The 14305-nt window shown below is 45.6% G+C and overlaps 1 protein-coding gene across 7 annotated transcripts in view; it reads left to right on the top strand.

Moving 5' to 3' along the window:
• DNMBP (dynamin binding protein) overlaps window positions 1-14305 on the top strand; it is a 105256-nt gene that overhangs the window by 88510 nt on the left and 2441 nt on the right. For 5 of the 7 annotated variants that reach the window (XM_045878603.3, XM_045878605.2, XM_045878601.2 and 2 more), the window contains 7 exons: window positions 877-1007; window positions 1970-2074; window positions 5386-5514; window positions 6967-7299; window positions 7952-8131; window positions 9927-10125; window positions 12187-12734. In XM_045878603.3, coding sequence (XP_045734559.1) covers window positions 877-1007; window positions 1970-2074; window positions 5386-5514; window positions 6967-7299; window positions 7952-8131; window positions 9927-10125; window positions 12187-12734 — 1625 coding nt within the window. The remainder of the gene's footprint in view (window positions 1-876; window positions 1008-1969; window positions 2075-5385; window positions 5515-6966; window positions 7300-7951; window positions 8132-9926; window positions 10126-12186; window positions 12735-14305) is intronic. The other 2 variants (XM_054508334.2, XM_045878606.2) reach the window with 1 other exon arrangement.

The following is a 14305-nucleotide window of genomic DNA, read 5'->3' as shown; positions in this document are numbered from 1 at the left end:
CGAAGGCCGACACTTAACCGACTGAGCCACCCAGGCACCTTTTAAAATTTAAATTCAGTTAATTAATATATAGTGTATTTTTAGTTTCAGAGGTACAGTTCAGTGATTCATCAGTCTTATATAACACCCAGTGCTCATCACATCACGTGCCCTCCTTAATGCCCATCATCCAGTTACCCTGTCCCCCCACCCCCCACCCCTCCAGCAACCCTCAGTTTGTTTCCCATAGTTAGGAGTCTTTTATGGTTTGTCTCCCTCTCTGATTCTTATCTCCTAGTATAATGTCTTCATCTCCTGTAACAATAAAGTGTGCCTTTGTAGTGCCACCCAGTCTTGTCCTTGTGACCCTTCTGATGTCTCCTGACTTTTCTAGAGATTGTGCCTAAGATATGACACAGTAGTTGATCACGACTCCTGTATAGCATTTTACTATATGAGACAATTGGATATAAATATCTCATTTGTACACGAGACCATATAAGATGGTCTTATAAAGCAAGTAGTGTTCCTCTCTACATTTTATTGGAGAAGAAAATGAGGCTCAGAGGAGTTAAGTGACTTCTGGAAGGCCACACCTTGATGAAATGACAGACCTGGGCATGGAGCTCAGAGGTTTCCTGGACTCCAAATCTTAGATTCTTCTCCTGACCCCTCTGCTCCCTTTCCTCCTAACCACCTCCAGTCTGTGCCATCTCTGTGCTTCGTCAAGTATCCTGTCTGCCCATAATGGTGATTTCCATTCATGTTTTGTCTCTACTCAGTTATAAGCTCATTGAAACTGAGCACTACCTCTAGTTTGGGTTGTTGATCTCATTTTGTGGCTCATTTTGTAGTCTGTCCATGCTCAGAGAAGGGCTTTCTTGACTCACTCTCTAGTCCTCAAGTACCGAAAGGGTGATGAAGACAGCCTCATGGAGAAAATTTCCAAACTGAACATCCATTCCATCATCAAGAAATCCAACCGCGTTAGCAGTCACCTGAAGCACCTCACTGGCTTTGCTCCACAGGTGAGATTCCCACCCTTGAAGGTTTGGCACATCTTCAGCAACGTTTTGGGGTTTCCACAGGGCAACCTGCATGGTATCGATTGGCATGATTCATCTCTTAGTACCTCTTTCGATGTTTGCCAGCTGGTGGATGCAGGACCCGGCAGCTGCTATGTATGGGAATCCCCCCTCCCAGCCCTCCACCCTGCCATGGTGAGCGGCTTACAGTGCGTGCAGAGGCAAATCAGGAGGCCAAATTGGTCACCGAATAATAGTTATTGTGGTTTCAGACACCCATGAGGAGCTTGTGGTGTATCTGGGGACACCAAGTCGTAGACATGAAGCTAGAAGGGATTTAAGAGATCACCGTAGTTCGACACAACATGTCACAAATTGAAAAAACGTAAAGGCTGTGAAACTGAGTAATGTGGAAACATCCGAATTGCTGAGGGTGGATCTGGAGTCACCAGGCTTCGTTCTATAGCCTGTAGTCAGTATGTAGTCAGTGGGAAGTAGCAGCTAGAAAACAATCAGCTGCTAAGTGTTGCAGTTTGTTCTCTGTATGCTCTAGTACTTAGGAAAACAGGAGTTGCATGAGAGCAAGTTTCATGCTGACGAGATTTAATCTAAGCCTCAAAGAAAGGGGGTAGTTTGGCACAGGGACAGGGCATACCAGGCAAGGGGACAGCTCGAGCCATGGCACTGGTGGTCACTGGGGACAGGAAGAGAGCATCTGACCAGAGCAAAGCATGTCTTCCCATCAGGAGCAGAGCAAGTAAGGTGTGAAGGCAAGAGAGCCCGGGTGTATTTTGGAGATCTTTCAAGGTCACATAGAGATGTTTAAATTCAATTCATTATGATTTGGGGAAACATCAAAGGCTTAAAATTTAGACAAAAGGTATTTTTAAGTAAGATTCTTTTGCCAATAGGATAGATTGAGGGAGAATCCGGATCTGCTAACAGCACTTGTTTATTTTGAACAGATCAAAGATGAAGCATTTGAAGAAACAGAAAAGAACTTCCGAATGCAAGAAAGATTGATCAAATCTTTTATCCGGGACCTGTCTCTCTACCTTCAGCATATCCGGGTGAGTGAAGGCAGCGCTCTGCTTAGAATCACATAGGGTGTAATTCTGTCCATTTTCCTGCTCGTCAGCATATTATGGGATGGGTGTTGAATAATCTGGACTCAGATGACCACTGTGCCCTGACATACTTGTTACTGGGAGTCCGGTTGTTTATTTAAGAGGTGACAGCATTTGGAAGATGAGCTTCCAAATGAATCCTAGAGCAGCCTGGCTCCTTCCTTCCTCCCGTGGTCACCAACCTTCCCATCACCTTTTTCTTACTGTTTCCTCTGTCCAGTTATTCGTGAAGCACTTGTCACAGTTCAGTTTGTAAAGATCATTTCAAAGATCGAATAATACGATAATGGTTCCCATTGGAGGCACACTTTCTCATAATAATGTTAATTTCCATCAAATTTAGTTGCTGTACGCAAGGCCTCTAAAGTTGTTAGAACCGTGAATAGGTCTGGAGAGCTGGCGGGGCTGAGGAGGTCAGGCGGTTTTTGCTTCATAGTCAGAGGTGGGACTAGACTCCTTTCTGTTTGGGTCTCTCCTTCCCCCATGGGCATCACAGAATGGTGTTTATGTAAGCATATCATGTACTCCTGTCCCTCACACATGAAAATCTCTTCCTGACAGTTTTCGTAAAAAGAGATCCTCTGCTTTTTAAAAAAAAAAAAAAAATTTTTTTTTTAAATTAAGGAAAATGGTACAAATTCAAAAGGTACCAAAGGAATAAGTAAAAAGTGAAAATAATTCTTCCTCCAACCCGTCTCCTAGGCACCTTCTAGAGACACAGTCTGCATTTATCAGATTCTTCTCTCATCAGAGATAATCGTGTGTGTATGTGTGTATGTGTGGGGGGGAGAGAGAGAGAGATACACACTGTTGAGCATCTTGGGTTTTGCACATAATAGTATTTTGGAAGTCATTCTATACCTCTGCACACAGAACTTTCTTTTTTTTTTTAAACAATTGCACCAGTATGTAATGATATGGATGTGCCATAATATACTTAACTTGTCCCCTATTGATGGACATTTATTTGTTGTTGGCAAACGATTAGATATATTGGCACAAGAATATCCTTGTAGATACATCATTTTCTGATCTATGAGAGTATATCTGAAGACCAGAGTACTGGATTTGCTGAGCCAAATCATACAGCATGTAGACATTGTACCAGGGAAGACTCCCTATCAGTAGTGAATGAAATGATTTCCCCATCCCTTACTAACACACAGTGTTACCAAAATCAAAATGTCTCCTCTTTGCAAGATAGGTTAAAAATGCTATTTGCAGGTAGTTTAAATTTGCATTCCTTATGAATGAAGTTGAGGATATTTTCCTGTCTTTAAGTCATTATATTCCTTTTTCTGTTGATTTGTCTATATTTTGAGGTGCTTATTTATTGATTTGATGATCTTTTTCTTACTGACCTGTAGTACCTCTGTATAGTTGGAGAAAATAGAATAGCCCTTTGTGTATGATAATGGTTTACAACTATTTCTCCCTCAGTTTGTTGACTTTTGAGTTTACTTAAATGTTTTCCTCGTGTAGAAAATTTTTAGGTTTGCATGGTCTGAACTTTTTTATGGCTTCTTAGATCTATGTTATACTTAAAAAGGTCTTTCCTCTTCCAAGGTAATAAGTATCTCCCAGGTTTTAGTATTTTTATTATTTCATTTTTTAAAGTTGAAGTCATTGATCTAGCTGGAATTTAGTGTATAAGATTGAGGTAGGGATCCAGTGTGATTTTTTTTTTTTTACCTGCTTTTCCAATTGTCATAATTTATTAAAAAATCCCCATGATTTGAAATGCCCCCTACATTTCCCACATGCCCTTGAATAGCAAAACTCTTTCCCTTCATGTTTTAAGTATATAATTAGGTAAAAATTAGGGTTTATAAAACTTTTTAAGAGCACATTGGCTTAAAGTGAGAGATTTGGCAAAAACAATGTTGATACAACTCCCAAGTGTATTCCCTGGTCTAGGACATTCCCTTACAATTAATTCCTCTACTTTCGATACCCTCCTATTGGGTGTTTTCTCCCCATGTTTTCTAAATGTGTAGCAAGCATATACCTGACTCCCCAGCTCTTAAAAGGACTATCGCCACAGTAGTGCGTGGGCCATAATGGAACATGGACAGCCATTTGATGGGCAGGTCAGTTTGGTTCTGATAGCTAACCAGAAATGAAGGAAGAAGATGTTGAACAGTTTCATCACTGACATAAAGTGAAAAGCCCTGCCAAATAAAATTAGCTGGATCCACTGAGAGAGAGCGAGCTGTCAAGAACATAAGCTGAGGGACATTGACTGTACTTTGGTATCTGCATTGATGTGTGGACTACTATTTGAGACTTCACGACATTTTTTTTTAAAGAATATAAGAGGACATCACATTTCACATTCATTCTTCCACTCAGGAGGAATTAGGAAGATGACACAATTTATCCTTCTGACAAAACACGATGTCTACACATACAGGCATAGGACTTAAAGACAAGAGATCTGCCAATGTCATAAAATAAAATGTCGTAAAATCAAACCAATGAATGAGGCACTGATGTATTTTGCTTAGGGACTTCATTTGCCCTTGAAATATATGAATGGAGTTTTGGGTACCTTTAGATTTTATTTGGATTAATAGCGAAATAATGGGTATTCCCCTAACTTAAACTAAAGAAGGTGAGAACCCAGCGTTGTTTAAGTAGCCAGAGAAAACAGCCTGGGGTTTAAAACCTGTCAGGATCCGTCCAGAAGAGTTTACTGTGCATTCACTTACTTATTCATTTAGTCAGCAAATGATAATTGAGTCAGCGAACAACACAGACAAAAATCCCTGCCCTCCGGGAGTTTACATGTTATTAGGGGGTTGCGGGAGGGGATAGAGACAGTGTGCAAACGTTAGTAAGTTATGTTGTCTGCAGTGACAAAGGACAGAGCAGTCAGGTGCGCCTGAGTGCAGGAAGGGGGTCGTGGCCAGCTGTCTTTGAGATGGTGACAGCATGAGCCGACACTTGTAGGAGAGGTGATCACTCATTATCATCATCCTGCAGGAATCATCTTGACTCAAATTAGGAACATAAAGAAATGCTAAAGAGCCTATAAAACCCCTCACCATTTTTTTCTATAAGTAAGAGTCTTAGGCTTTTCTCTGTTCCTCATAAATCCTAGTTTATGAGAATGTGCTTATTTCAAAGCTAAAATACTGCGCTAGAAAGAGAATTTTTAATTATGGGCCCCTTTTGTCCCATTCTGCTATCCAGGATGAATGGTGACGGCTAGAAGGTTCTGTCTGACTGCATTTGTTTCTAACCGGCTCTAGGAATCGGCGTGTGTGAAAGTGGTGGCTGCCGTGAGCATGTGGGACGTGTGCATGGAGAAGGGACACAGAGACTTGGAGCAGTTCGAGAAGGTGCATCGCTACATCAGTGACCAGCTCTTCACACATTTCGTAAGTGACTCTTTCTTTTTTTTTTTTTTTAAAGATTTATTTATTTATTTGAGAGAGCGAGAATGAGAGAGAGTACATGAGAGGGGGGAGGGTCAGAGGGAGAAGAAGGCTCCTCGCCGAGCAGGGAGCCCGATGCGGGACTCGATCCCGGGACTCCAGGGTCATGACCTGAGCCGAAGGCAGTCGCTTAACCAACTGAGCCACCCAGGCGCCCCATAAGTGACTCTTTCTTCCACCCTCTTTTCATAGGGTGGCCTTCTTCCTGGGGTTCTCTGACATCCAGGTTGTGGAAAAGTTAATCCCACAGAAGACATGCCATGTGCATCAGGAATACCAGTCATCCTCTAGCTCTATCCATATTGGGGTTTTATATTCAGAACAATGGCTTTTAATTGGTTAAAAGGACAGGTTGGGCCTCTGTTATTCAAAGAGATTTTTTATAGCTTGTGATCAGTCTAGTTTGAAAAGACAGAGGAAAAGTGGGAAATTTCATCTGGTATCACTGTTGACAACTCTGATGAAAGAAAACAACGATAGGAGTACTAACTTAGAAAGGAATATTTAGTAGTTTCGAAGTTAACCAATGGATCTTTGAGATGGCATGTGCTTCCTTATAAAGACAGTACTAAAGGTCAAATTGTTCTGGCAATTCTAAACATAGATGTGGAATTGTTTGATGAGGAGGAGAAAGAGATGAGTGGGGTTTGAAGGTTTCTTGGAAATTTTTGGATGGCTTGAGGCTGAAGAAAGCATTTATTCACACTTGGGGAACTTACAGGTGTTCTAACAACAGCATCTTACTAAAAGTAATGTACCAAGTACCTATTTATGTTCTTTATGTGGCAGTATCCTGCCCCTCAATGTCTGTCCTTCTAAACAAAGAGAAAACAAAAAGAAAAATCTTTTGAAAAGTAGAAACAGGTGTTAACAAGTAGTTATGATTAGAAAAGGTATTATGGGTGTACAAAAGCTTCTCTACCTCAAGCCATGTAGACCTGTGCACATAAGAGGTGATACCGGACAAACTGTCCCATTATCAACTATGGAGCTCAGGTGAGCCCAGCATATTTTGCAGACTCTTTGGCATGTGCATATGATTGGTGAAGGTTTTAAATTGAGAAGTTTCGTAAGATGTGTGAGTCCATCTGGTGCTGGGTAAGTAGAACGCCGTTGGATCTGTATGGGTTTAGCTTGTGCGCTGGGAGCAAAGCAGGTGGTACAGGGTATCACAAATCAGCCTGAAGGGTATTTCAGAGAAGGACAAATATATGTGGTGACGGGTGCGGGTGTTCACTGGACTTACCGTGGTGATGGTTCTGCAATATATACAAATACTGAATCATTATGTTGTATGTACACCTGAACCTGATGTTATGTCTGTTATTTCCCAATTAAAAACCATAAATATGGGATACGGGACAACTGAGCCACGTGATTTTCTTGTCCCCACAGAAGGAGAGGACAGAGCGGCTTGTCATCTCTCCCCTCAATCAGCTGCTGAGCATGTTCACAGGGCCCCACAAGCTGGTGCAGAAACGCTTCGATAAGCTTCTGGACTTCTACAACTGCACGGAACGGGCAGAGAAGCTAAAGGACAAGAAGACTCTGGAGGAGCTGCAGTCGGCCCGGAACAACTACGAGGCCCTGAACGCGCAGCTGCTGGACGAGCTGCCCAAGTTCCAGCAGTTCGCCCAGGGGCTCTTCACCAACTGCGTACACGGCTACGCCGAGGCCCACTGCGATTTCGTGCGCCGGGCGCTGGAGCAGCTGAAGCCGCTGCTGTCGGTGCGTGTGTCCGGCCGTCCCTCTGTTCGTCCATCCCTCCATCTGCCCCTCTGCCCGTCTCTCCGCCCGTCTGTCCCTCCGTGCATCCCTCTGTGCATCCCTCCGTCCGTCCGTCCATCCCTCCGGCCGACCCTCCGTCTTCCCCTCCGCCCGTCCGTCCCTCCGTCTGTCAGTCCATCTGTCCATCGTCCCTCTGAACGACCCTCCGTGTGTCCCTCCACCCGTCCGGCTGACCTTCCGCCCGACCCTCCGTCTGTCCCTCTGCCCGTCCATCCCTCCATCTGTCCCTCCGCCCCTCCCTCCGGCCGCCCCTTCGCCCCCCGCCCCCCGCCCCCGCGGAGGAGTCTCTGAGGCTCTCCTGGTGTCTTTCTGGGAGTGCGCATTTGGGTTGCTTGAGAAACTCTTCGCACTAGAGATAAAAGGGGTCCTTGGTCAAGCCCCTCCGAATCTCCGTCCCTTGCCGGTGCCTGTGGCTTCTAAGCCCAGCTCCCCCCCGCCCCGCCCCTGCCGGGTGGCCCGCCTGCGGTCGTGCCCAGTAACCCGCCCATAACGGGGAGCTGGGTGACAGGGAGCTGAGCCCGAGCCGCCCGTCAGGCCTGCGGGCTTGCGTCATCTCTCTCCTCTCTCTCTCTGCCCTGCCCGCCGACTCCAGCCACTTAAAGTCGCCGGCAGAGAGGGGAACCTTACCACCGTCTTCCATGAGGAGCACAGCAGGGTCCTGCAGCAGCTCCAGGTTTTCACCTTCTTCCCAGAGTCGCTTCCGGCTGCCAGGAAGCCGTTCGAGAGGAAGACCGCGGACCGTCCGGCGGCCCGGAAGCCGCTGCTGGGGCTGGTGAGTGGGGGGCCGCACGGGGGGCTTGGGGGAGAGTGGGGACTGTGGCGGCTCAGGCCCGGCCCGGAGGGGGACTTGCCCCGTGTCGCGGGCAGGCCGCTTAGCCTCCTGCCGTCTCCAGGACCCGGTATCGTGCTTACATCATCGAGCTCTTACCAGGTTCAAAGGAGTTCATATGCGTGAAGCACTTAGAAATTACCTGGCACATGGTGAGCACCGTACAGATAAGCTATCATGGCTACCAGTGATGCACCCAGCTCTGTCCACAGATGAGCAGCTTCACAGGAGTTTTAGTATCTTATAATAATGCCGAATAAAGGTCATGGAGTTCCCTCATCTGTCCCGGGCTCCTTCTCTCAGTATTCCCGCGCATCACGGCTGCTAAGGCTAGGGACTGCCAGTAGCTTTTTCACACTCGATATGCACCTCAAAATACCTTCTGAAAAGCCTTCTCAGATTTTAGTCTGTACAGTGAATGCAGTTCCTGAAGGATTCATATTAATACTTTGACCAGTTAATTAAGGAAACTCATTTAAGGGTGTGTCAATTTTGCCAGGCTTCCCCGTGTTGGATCATGTACTGGAAAAGGTAATTATCTGGGGTGCCAGGGTGGCTCAGTCTGCTGGGCATCTGCCTTTGGCTCAGGTTATGAACCCGGGGTCCTAGGATCAGACCCCGAGTCGGGCTCCCCGCTCAGTGGGAATCTGCTTCTCCTCTCCCTCTGTCTGCCGCTCCCCCTGCTTGTGTGCGCTCACTTGCTCGCTCTCTGTCAAATAAATAAAATCTTTAAAAAAAAAAAAAAAAAGGAGAAAGAAAAGGTAATTATCTGATACATGGCCAAACCGTTCATGGCTGACTGCTTTCTTACCTGGAGTTACATTCTTTTAGAACTCAATTTTTCCGTATTTTGAGAAGTCGAGGCCACAATCAAAAAGGTTATTGATCTCTGTTTACAACATTTTGCTCCATATAATCTCATAGACATTAATTTATATTAGCTTGAAAGGGAGAATCAAATTTATTATTACTTTTATTTTTTATAATTTTTACGAATGGTAATTGTTTTTTTTTTTTTTAAAGATTTTATTTATTTATTTGAGACAGAGAGAATGAGAGAGAGAGAGCACATGAGAGGGGGGAGGGTCAGAGAGAGAACCAGGCTCCCTGCCGAGCAGAGAGCCCGATGCGGGACTCGATCCAGGGACTCCAGGATCATGACCTGAGCCGAAGGCAGTCGCTTAACCAACTGAGCCACCCAGGTGCCCGAATGGTAATTGTTTTTATAGATGGGGAAGTCAAGATAAAGAAAGTCTCAGTTTTTTCAATTCATATAGCAAAATAGAAGAAGATCTTGTAATATTACTTAGATATTTTGCCTCTTTTGGTGGTACTCTTTTTGGAAGATTTTATTTTTAAGTAATCTCTACACCCAATGTGGGGCTTGAACTCACAACCCCGAGATCAGGAGTCACGCGCTTTACCATCTGGGCCAGCCAGGCGCCCCACGTGGCACTTTAATCACATTTTTTGGTCACAAGATAAACAGATGTGAAACTAAGTGTGTGTTAAATTTTCTTAATAGCTACCAAGGCACTAAAACATGAACTAAGATCATGATTTTTACCCAGCCACATGGACTGACTCAGGCACAAAAACATCCAAAGGGAGTAGCGAGTGGCTGGCTGTCATTGCCCCCATTTCTGAGACTCAGACTGTGAGTTGGGATTATATATGGCCGCTGGGCTGGTGGCCAGGGAGGGCTTTTGTTGATTGCATCCCTTGTGTTGCCTTTCAGCCAAGTTACATGCTACAGTCGGAAGAACTCCGGGCCTCCCTTCTGGCAAGGTATCCCCCTGAAAAACTCTTCCAAGCAGAACGGAACTTCAATGCAGCTCAAGACTTAGATGTCTCACTTCTGGAAGGTGACCTGGTGGGCGTAATCAAAAAAAAGGACCCCATGGGCAGTCAGAACCGCTGGCTGATTGACAATGGAGGTAGGAATGCTACACCTCAGATTACTCTTAACTTTGAATGAGGAAAAAGTTATTTCTGGCTGTACCTGAATCCTGTCTAGGCCAAAAAAAAAAAAAAAAAAAAAGGTCTTTGATTAAAGGGGAAAAATAACCTTACAAGTTCTATCCATCTTGGGAGAGTGTAGTGCCCAAGTCATTACCAAAACAAAACCTGTCTTTGGTTTTGGTTTTATTTGTACAAATTCCAGAGAGGGCTCCATTTTTTACCTTGCAGGATCTTGCCATGCTTTACAGCTCTTCCAGGCCGTGCTTACTGGGGCCTGAGTCCTCTCAACCTGTTCTAAGAGAACCCCAAAATAAGCTGCCCTCTTCCAAGCTCTGTAAATGGGTTTTGAGAGTGTGTGAATTTAAAACTTGTAAGAAAGGATTTTTTGTTTGCTTTTTGAGTTTTTTGTTCCATAATGGTTTTACCTCATGACTGGGAATGATTTTAAAAATAGCTTATAGCTTTTTCTAGTGGGGGGGGCTTGGGGAGGGTTGTTGGGTACAGAATTTAAAGAAAAGTAACAAGAATAATAATCCATGTAATTTCTCCCCGATTCCAAAAATCCAGAAAGCTCTGAAAAACAAAGGGCTTTTTTTCCAGAACTCATTTGCCAGAACCTTCCCTGATCTGAACTTATTTAGTAGCAAAATCCAAGCAAAGTGTTATGAAGCTGTTTATAATTGTTACTCCTCTCTTTTGATGTGAATAGTCATACATTATAGAAACATTAATGGGTTTAATTTTGAGGCAGTGACCCAGACCCTGCTGGGGATGTCATGCCAAAAACCGTATAGTACTTGATTACTTTTCCCAAATTCAGAAAGTCTGAATTCCAAAATCCATCTGGCCCTCAGCATTTTAAATAAGCATTTTAAATAAGGACTGTGGGCCTATACAATAAACATCTCTGTTCACACTACTGGAATGGAAAATTGTGCCATTCTCAGTTTGAAAGTATTTTGTGACTCCCATCACCCCCATCCCTTCCCGCTTACCCAAAAGAATGGAGATTGGCAGTGGGGAAGGAAAGCAAGGATGGAGGGTGATGGGCAGGGGAAGCCGCTGATGGGTTCACAGAAGGACTCCTAGTAACGATCCAGGCTCTTCAAGAAGCTGTTCTACCCTTGGGGCTTTTACCTACACCATCCTGGTGAGTGGTGGCAGGAAGCCCACAATATTAGGATCAGCTGTTAGACCCTCTACTCCTCACCATCTGCCCAGGCCCCCCCCCCCCCCCCATTCAGCAGATGTAACAGAAGTGTTTTTAGGTACAGAAAATACATTGAAGATGAAGACGGAGATGGCCCTTGCTCGCATGAAGGTTACCTGCTCTGGGTCCCTGCCTTCACAGATACTTCTTTCTTAATAGTATCAAAAAATGTTCCCGTGGATCAAGGATTTCAGTCTTTTATGTTTAAAAGTTTGAGCTGAGGGCCCTCTCTGTCATCATCTTAGGCAATTTATTAAAGTGATCATGTGCTGTGCGTGTGTTGTGTACATACTAACCCCTACAAACCGCTTCCTACCTTAGACTGTTCTCACGATATGCCCACCACGTTCCCAGACCAGAAGCAGAGATTCAAGTGCTCTGGATGGCAAAAGGGCCAGCGGCCATCTCTGAGGGGCAGAATCCCTTTTTCCATCCTCAGTGTATCTGAACACATCCTTAGTTAAGTCTCTCCTAGCCTTTGTTTCCATGATGCAGATATCCTGTTAAATTTTTTTCACATGCTCATTCTCAAACCCAGGGCCATTTTTTTACTGTCCCCTTGACTCTCCGCAGGGGCTCGCGTCCCTCACGTGTTAGGCGGTCAGTTAGGCCAGGCGATTAGGCGCTGCCAGGTAGCCACAGAGTTGCGTCTGCACCCACCCACGGTGTCCCCTGGGATTGAGGGTCTCATCTTTTTTGTCCCTAGGCATCTTGTTTTGTGTCTCTCACTACTGACCTAGCTTTTCAACCATAGTTTTTTCTCTGTTGACTCCGCCCGCCATCCCTTCCATTAAAAGCCCTTCGTGTTGATTTTTCCGCCCCGTAGTCAGCACAGGCTTTGTGTACAGCTCCTTCCTGAAGCCCTACAATGCCCGCCGCAGCCAGTCTGACGCCTTCCTTGGCAGCCACTCCTCCACCGAGTCGGAGCCCGGCGGCTCCTCTCCCGGGTTCCCACAGCAGAACTGCAGCAGCACCTTGACCTTCAATCCCAGCAGCATGGCTGTGTCCTTCAGCTCAGGGTCTTGTCAGAAACAGCCTCAAGATGCCACTTCATTGAAGGAACCGGACCAAGAAACTGCCAGTGCATCCTTAAACTTGGGTTGTTCGGAGAGCAGTCCTTCCAGATGCCCCACAGACCCAGATTCCAGCTCCCAGCCCAGGTCATGGGATTTTCCGGAGGCATCCAGAGACATTCACCAGCCCGCCCCTGCCCTCAGGAGCTCCAGAAACTCGAGGCATCCAGAAACGGTTGGTCACTCCCTACCAGGGCGAAATGGGCAGGGAAAAGACCTCATGAAAGGGTGCACGAGAACGACCCAGTGTCTGGAAGACAAAAATGAAGAACCAGAAAGCAGGGAGGCAGAAGGCAACCAGGTAAGTGCTCCCTGGTCTCGAGTGTTGGGTGGTAGGTGTAGGAGTGGGGGAGTCCGAGGCACGAGTCCAGTCCCAGGGCCTGGGTGGTGATCGGGACTGAGCTCACGGACAAGTCTTAGAAAGCCCACATGGAAACTCGCTCTAAGAGTGAGCACCTCCAGGGCGCCTGGGTGGCTCAGTCGTTAAGCGTCTGCCTTCAGCTCAGGTCGTGATCCCAGCGTCCTGGGATTGAGCCCCACATCCGGCTCCCTGCTCAGCGGGAAGCCTGCTTCTCCCTCTCCCGCTCCCCCTGCTTGTGTTCCCGCTCTCGCAATCTCTCTCTCTCTGTCAAATAAATAAAAAAAATCTTAAAAAAAAAAAAGAGTGAGCACCTCCACACCTTCTGGACACTTTCTTTTTTTTTTTTTTTTAAAGATTATTTATTTATTTATTTATTAGAGAGTGAGCAGGAGAGAAACAGCATGAGAGGGGAGAGGGTCAGAGGGAGAAGCAGGCTCCCCGCTGAGCCGGGAGCCCGATGCAGGACTCGATCCCAGGACCCTGGGATCATGACCTGAGCTGAAGGCAGTCGCTTAACCAACTGAGTCACCCAGGCGCCCTTCTGGGCACTTTCTTTGGCTGACACCTTGCAGGCTATTTCTGGGCCCTTCTGCAGTGTCACTGGGCATTTACAAGGTGTTATATTGGCCTTTTCCACTCTGCCAGCTCATAATTCCTCATTGTATAAAGTCTGCCATTTATCCCATCTATTTAGTTTTTTATTTGTTTATTTTTATTTTATATTTTTTCCCCCTGGACTTTAGAAATAACATTCTGACTCTGTTTCAGTTTTTCTATTCTTTTTATAATGGCCTATTTTTGTCTTATGAATTTGAATATAGCTTTTGTATCTTGAGCATATTAAACCTACCTATTTTAAAGTCACTTTCACATTCACGGCTCAGGAACCCTTGGTTCACCCACTTGTTCCCTTTGCTCCCTCTTGCAGCAGGGAGTTTCCATGGGTGTCTTATACCGTCTGTCTGTGAGCTCATCTCCAGCAGGGTTGCCTTTGAGAGACTCAGACATGTCCTGGGTTGTGCAGGTATTTGCCTCTGCCAAGCTCGGGATTCCAAAAGGCCAGTTTTCACACGAGCTTCTCAGCTCAGTCTCTGTGCCACATTCCTCAGAGCTACAGATGAGCATAGGGCATGCCTGTTCCTCTGGTGATTCTGTTACTACCCACTGCCCAGGACAGACATCCAAGTTCTGCTCCCATCAGTGGACACTTTTTCTAGACATGTGGAAGGAGAAGATGGCTCTTTTTTTAATTCTGATTTTGTTTAAAAAGCTCACTTCTAGCTTCATTGACTCCTCCAAGTCCTAAGAGTTTGTTTTCATCCTTGTGCCCCCATGGGCCTCATGGCTTCCCCTCCCAATCACTGAACATGACCCGTCTGCCATATTGACTGAAGGTTCCTTCTTCCACTTTTTAAGGCAACTCTGAAAAGAGTAAAAGGATATGAATTTTGGTTTTCTTTGAATCTGCCCTGTTCATTATGGTAGCCACCAACCCTATGTAGCTATTTAAG

This window comes from Mirounga angustirostris, unplaced genomic scaffold, assembly GCF_029215605.1.
Source record: "Mirounga angustirostris isolate CCGP_5_RB_7025 unplaced genomic scaffold, mMirAng1.0.hap1 SCAF_6, whole genome shotgun sequence".
NCBI lineage: Eukaryota > Metazoa > Chordata > Mammalia > Carnivora > Phocidae > Mirounga > Mirounga angustirostris.
The sequence above is the reverse complement of the archived record's forward strand: the minus strand, read 5'-3'. Positions and strand labels throughout refer to the sequence as shown.